Genomic DNA, 6,000 nt, shown 5'->3' on the forward strand with positions numbered 1-6,000 from the left:
CTAGCGCCGACCACTCCTCACACTGGGCTGGGCTGAGCTTCGGTGGATTTTTGTACTCGTGCTCATTCCTTTTGCGCCGACCGAAGCCCATTCCTTTTGTGGTCGTTGTGGGATTTTTTTTTTTTTTTTTTTTTTTGCTGTGAACTGCCGGTAGTGGTGGTGGTGGTGTTGTGTTTTCCGATCTGTTGTGGGCAAGTGGGCTTGTGTTTGTGTTTGTGGCAGTGGGCTTGTGCTCGTTGTGGGTTTTTTTTTTTTTTTTTTTTTTTGCTGTGGACTGCCGCCGGTGGTGGTGGTGGTGGTGGTGGTGGTTGTGCCTGTGGTTGACGGTACACGGTACAGGTGGTTGAGATTGGTAGTGTAATATTTTGTTGGTAGTAAAATATATTATTTTATTGTAGTGGTTATAATATTTTATTGTGATGTTTATATTATTTTATTATGTTGAAAGCTAAAATAGATCCACTGCTGCAGCATATGTGTAGGTAAAATAGATAAAGTAACTTTTAGTGGAGCTAAATTGCTAAAAATTTAGCTCCACTGCTGTGGATGCTCTAATAGTAATTTTAATGAAATTTTTATTATTATTAAAAGGTAACTTCTTTTATTGTGTACGGTTGCAACTTTAACAATGATGGTAAAAATAATTTACATTCGGCTTGGAAGAAGATAAAGAATATTATTGAAAATAAATAAATAAATATTATTTTTATAATATTCATTCAATTCCCTAAGTTTTAAGGAAGGAATGTTTGGGAGTTTAAATGTGATATCGCTCCGAATCAGTAAGGTGGATGGCCTGGCTTCGGTGGGCTATCGAAACGGTTGATGGCCTGCAAGGAAGGAAACGCAATCAAAGAGGAGACCGGAGAAGACCGGTCGAACCCCCTCCGATGGAGAAGTTAGTTTTGTAGAGAAGGAAGTTCCAAGTATTTTGGAAAATTGTCTGAGTGAGAATCTTACCTTTGTCGGGTTCAGACCGGTCCCTTATATAGGGAGCCTGGGACGGTTACTTGTCCAATAACCGTTCCAGGATTTGTGGAAACCAACAACTCCGGAGTTAACTACCTCAACGGATATAAAATTGTAACCGCTAATGGAAGTTAACTTATTCGAAGGGTTTGTTGAAAGTCTAAGTGTTGAGCTTCCGTCTGTCTAGCATAGGACGGTTTGGTTCGTCCAAAGATATCTATCGATTGTCCATGGACGAACCCAATGGACGATCATGCCTCATGGAGGACAGTTTATGGAGTGGTGCTATTATTCATGGACGCTTCTTCCTCTTCTGGATAAACTCTGGGATCAATCCTGCGTTGTAGGCTCTGGACGAGCCAGTTGGACGAGCTGGAGATGGGAATTATTTTCCGCTTCTCTATCAGTTGCCCCTTTGTCCAAAGGGTCGTCCAGGACATTGTCGTGATTTCAACAAAGTTTCGCTTTTTCGTACGCCACGTGTCACGAAACCGTTGGTTGGCCAGCCGCGTCGATCCCGTTTCCCAAAGAGATCACCACGTGTCAATCTCTGAGTGGTGAGTGTCGCTTCGTTGACCCTGTTGCTGGGGCCTATAAATAGCGCATTCTCTTTCATGCCCCTCACTTTTTTCCTCATTCTCTTCTGCAAACTCGTCCAAGATTCTCGTCTAGCACTCGTCCTAGTTTCATCAGGTATTTCCTCTTCCTTTTTTCTTTTTAGGCTCTCGTTTTAAGTCCTCTACATTTCAACCATGCCTTCATCTTCTAGTCTAGAGAGAGAGATAGACGACTACCAGGACGGTTCTTCTGAGAGTGACGGTAGTGTAGATAGTTCGTCCTGTAGTGACTCCTCAGACGAGCATTACTCGTCTGGGGTTCCTGGCATTCCCTTAGAGGAATTTCAGGAACAACGACGTAGGGCGGCTTCTGGATCTGGGGCTAGCTCGTCCAGACAGCCATCAAGTCCTCCTCAAGACGAGGAAGAGGACGAAGATGTAATCTATAGTTGTGCCCCAGAGGTAGCGTCCACCTTAGACGATGCTAAGTTAAAAACTCTTGTAGATAGATACCAAATCCCTAAAGAGCTTAACCCTCGTCTACCCCAGCCTGGAGAATGGTGTTGTTCCCCTTCCTCAGGCTTAGGGGTATACGCTTCTTACCTATTAGCTGGCCTTAGGTTTCCCTTAAACTCTTTCTGCAGAGACCTCTTCCAAAGGTTGGGTATTGGGCCAAACCAGCTCAATCCCAATGGTTGGAGGACGATAGTTGCCATGCAAGTATTATGGCGTGAGGCATTGGAAGGGAACCGTCCAATTACAGTGGACGAGTTCCTTTACTGTTATAAGCCCTCAGAGATCAAAAAATCTGCTGGGTTCTACCAGTTCTCGTCCAGAGGTTCGTATTACAGTTTAATAACGGGCCGTAGTTCGTCTGACCGTCTTTGGAAAAAAGAATTTTTTATTATTTCTGGAAATTGGGCTGGGGACCCAGCTGATGTGGGTATTCCCTCCTTCCCTCCTTTTACCAGCCCTCTAGGTCGTCTTCGCCCTGAGGGTATGTTTTTCTTTCCATTTTATCTTTTTTGTCCTTCAACAAATTTTAATCTGTCACTCGTCTAACCATTTATCTTGGTGATGCAGCTGTCGTTCGTCCACGTTTGGATAAGTTTTTCTTGGATCAGATAGAAGTGGTTCGCACTTTTCCAGGAAGGACTTTCCACGACTTGGTTACTTTTACTCGTCTAGCAACTTGGGGACTTGGTCCAATCCCAACTGCTGAGAATTTAAGTCACGAAGAGCTCACTCGTCGAAGTAAGTGTCGTCCACTATACTTTGTTATTTCAGTTTTTTTTTTTTTTTTTAAATTAATTTTTCTCGTCATAGGGATAAGCACGATGAGGGAAAACAAAGAGAAAACAGTGGCTAGCGGGGACGAAGATGCTGCTGCTCCTACTGTCAAAGTGGCTTCCGTCCAGGCTGGGAAGAGGAAGTCAAAACCAATTTCAAGTACTGTGGACCTGGACGACCTTCCCAGTCGTCGTGGCCACAAGAAGCAAAAACAAAGGCCTTCCCTTCCAAAGGTTCCCAAGTTCGTGCCACCAACAGTGAACTTGGACGAGCCTGTGGTGGACGTGGAGCCCGTCCAAACGATTCATCCTGCTCCGTCTGATCCTCCCCCAGCTCCCAAAACTTCTCAGAAGTCTGGCTCGTCTGAATCCTCTGATCGTCCCTCTAATTTGGTTCTGGACGAGGGTTATGCATGGAGGACGTTCAAAGGGATCGTCACTGATCATGAGGTTAACGAATGCTACAACATGTCAGTGAAGGAGTTTGAGCGTTCTGGCATCCATGACCTTTTCAAGGTAAATTTCTTCCTCGTCCTTGTGTGTAAACATTTAATTTGAATAAAATGTCTAACTCCTTTTCGTCCAAATGCAGGCTATGTCAAAGTTTTATACAGCGACCTGCCAGGCCAAGGAGCTTGCTACAGAGGCCAAGACAGCCAAGGATAAGGCTAAGGAGCTGGGCCATGAGGTTTTGCTTAAGAAGGGGGAGGTCATCAGGTTGACAGAGGATTTTAATCGTCTGCTGGGAAGCGAGACGAAGTTGAAGAACGAAGTAGAGGAGCTCAAAGCTGACAACTTAGAGAAGGATACCCGCATCGTCCATCTCGAGGGACAAGTTTCAGAGCTTACCTCGTCCTTGGAGAAGGCACGTGAGGAAGCAATAGCTGCTTTTAAGAAATCTGACGAGTACAAGAATCGTCTAGACAGTCATTATGCAGCTGGGTATGAAGACTTCCGTGCTGATGCCAAGGAGGCGTATCCTGATTTGGACTTCAACTCGTTCAAGCTCCCTCTTGCTACAGAGAGTTCCGCGTTGCAGACGAGTTCCGAGGACGTCAACATCATGGACGATGCTAACACTGAAGTCATTCAGGACGATCCCAAGACGAGCTTGCCCAAGTGAAATCTATTTCCTTAGAAAGTTTACTTTTATTTGCCTTTTCATAGAAGTGCCTGTTGTTTTGGGCTTTTTACTTCTTCCTTTTTTTTTAAAGTTTATGCAAGTACAATCATCTCGTCCAGGATTATGGACGAGTTTTATATACATTTTCATATTCAAAACTAAAGGGGTTTTTGGACGTTGGTCGTCCACCCTTAGAATTTCATGAAAGAAATGAATACTTCTACTTTTACTTCCATTGTGTTTGAATATATATGTTTCCAGCTTTATGTATGAAATTCTTATTTTCATCAATGTGTGGTTCGTCCATCTAGGAATTTACTTCACCTCGTCTTGGGCATGGGGGTGAATTTTATTACATCACCAAGAAAGTAAATTGGTTCCTTTTGCCTAGATTTTTCGTTATTCCGAAACTATGGACGATCATTTTGTCGTCCTTGATGATTAGACTTTTTTAACGATTTTTCGTCCAATGTAATGGATTGTTAAGCTAGTTTTGAAGTCTTCGCTCGTCCGCGTCTTGGACGAACACTTTTGGGAATTCATCTCGTCTTGAGGTCTAGACGAGTATTTCCTTTTCATCTCGTCCTTTCTTCTGGACGGATGAAATTTTGCTTTATTTTCAGCTTATTCTTCATCTCGTCCTATGTTCTGGACGGATGAAACTTTGCTTTATTTTCAGCTTATTTTTCATCTCGTCCTATGTTCTGGACGGATGAAACTTTGCTTTATTTTCAGCTTATTTTTCATCTCGTCCTATGTTCTGGACGGATGAAATGAACCTTAGTTTCAATTTTGGGTTAGGTTCCATGTCGTCCTGTGTTACGGACGGATAGACCTTAGCTTCATTTTCAGCTTAGGTTTCATCTCGTCTCTTGCTTTGGACGGATGTACCTTTTCATCTTTCCTTTGGAGGAAAGCTCATGGACGATATGTCCTTTCGTCCAAGGATTTCATTCGTCCATGCTCGCTTTCTTTTTTGCGGATCAATCTAAATGACCATATAAGGATTCCAATAATATACTTTAAAACAATATATATATTTGAAAACCCAAACTTATGTAATCATTCGTCCACAGGCATGGCACATGCTCATGAGCTAGTGCCTTATTGAATTAGAAATACAAACCAACTCATCCATGAATAGCACAAAAGTGAAGACACTAATGTACTTTCTAGGGGATTATTAAAATACTTAAAAACACTTAATAGTAGTACGCTTCTGCTCGTCCGGATACCTCGTCCAAGGACACTGGTGAAGAGTCAGCACTTATTGATGGTACTTCCTGAGGTGCTCAACATTCCAAGGGTGTTCCAGCCTCCGCCCATCCAAAGCTTCCAAATAGTAGGATCCTTGCCTTTTGCAGTTGATAACCCTATAAGGTCCTTCCCAATTTGGGCCAAGTTTCCCGTAGGCCGGGTTTCTTGTTGCCAAGGTAACCCTCTTCAAGACGAGATCCCCTATGTTGAAACGCCTAGGCTTCACCATAGCGTCATATTGTCTTGCCATTAGATTTTTGTACCTTGCTGTCCTCTGCTCTGCATCCATCCTGACCTCGTCCATAAGGTCAAGGTTAAGACGGAGCTGTTCCTCGTTTTCTTCAGCTTGATACTTCCTCACCCTGTGGCTCGTCATGTGTACTTCTGCTGGTATAACTGCCTCGCTTCCGTAGGCTAGTTTAAAAGGAGTCTCTCCTGTTGGAGTTCTCGCTGTCGTTCTATAAGCCCATAAAACACCTGGTAATTCATCCGGCCATATTCCCTTTGCCCCTTCGAGCCGAGTCTTGATGATCTTCAGCAAGGATCGGTTCGCTACTTCTGCCTGGCCATTGGCCTGTGGGTGGGAAGGTGAGGAGTAATGGTTCTTCATTCCAAGCCGTTCACAAAATTCCCTGAAGGGTGTATTGTCAAACTGTCGTCCATTGTCAGACACTAGTACTCTAGGTACTCCGAATCTGCATACAATGTTCTTCCAGACGAAGTTCTTGACATTCTGCTGCGTAATTTTGGCTAAGGGTTCGGCTTCCACCCATTTTGTGAAGTAATCTATTCCCACCACCAGAAA

General features: G+C 43.6%; 1 protein-coding gene across 1 annotated transcript; it reads left to right on the plus strand.

The window, feature by feature from the left end:
* The first annotated feature begins 1,631 nt into the window (after window positions 1-1,631).
* Window positions 1,632-4,106, plus strand: LOC115955378. Its single transcript, XM_031073488.1, has 4 exons — window positions 1,632-2,523; window positions 2,610-2,780; window positions 2,853-3,331; window positions 3,408-4,106. Exons 1-4 carry the CDS (start codon window positions 1,722-1,724, stop codon window positions 3,936-3,938), a joined length of 1,983 nt encoding a protein of 660 aa, XP_030929348.1. The 5' UTR covers window positions 1,632-1,721; the 3' UTR covers window positions 3,939-4,106.
* The last annotated feature ends 1,894 nt before the right edge of the window (window positions 4,107-6,000 follow it).

This window comes from Quercus lobata, chromosome 8, assembly GCF_001633185.2.
Source record: "Quercus lobata isolate SW786 chromosome 8, ValleyOak3.0 Primary Assembly, whole genome shotgun sequence".
NCBI lineage: Eukaryota > Viridiplantae > Streptophyta > Magnoliopsida > Fagales > Fagaceae > Quercus > Quercus lobata.

Excerpts from the sequence above, each read along its gene's own strand:
- LOC115955378 (XM_031073488.1), top strand. The coding sequence starts at position 1,722 with ATGCCTTCATCTTCTAGTCTAGAGAGAGAGATAGACGACTACCAGGAC. Across the intron at positions 2,781-2,852 it reads CGAAGAGCTCACTCGTCGAA|GGATAAGCACGATGAGGGAA; the intron begins GTAAGTGTCGTC and ends TTCTCGTCATAG. Across the intron at positions 3,332-3,407 it reads GCATCCATGACCTTTTCAAG|GCTATGTCAAAGTTTTATAC; the intron begins GTAAATTTCTTC and ends GTCCAAATGCAG.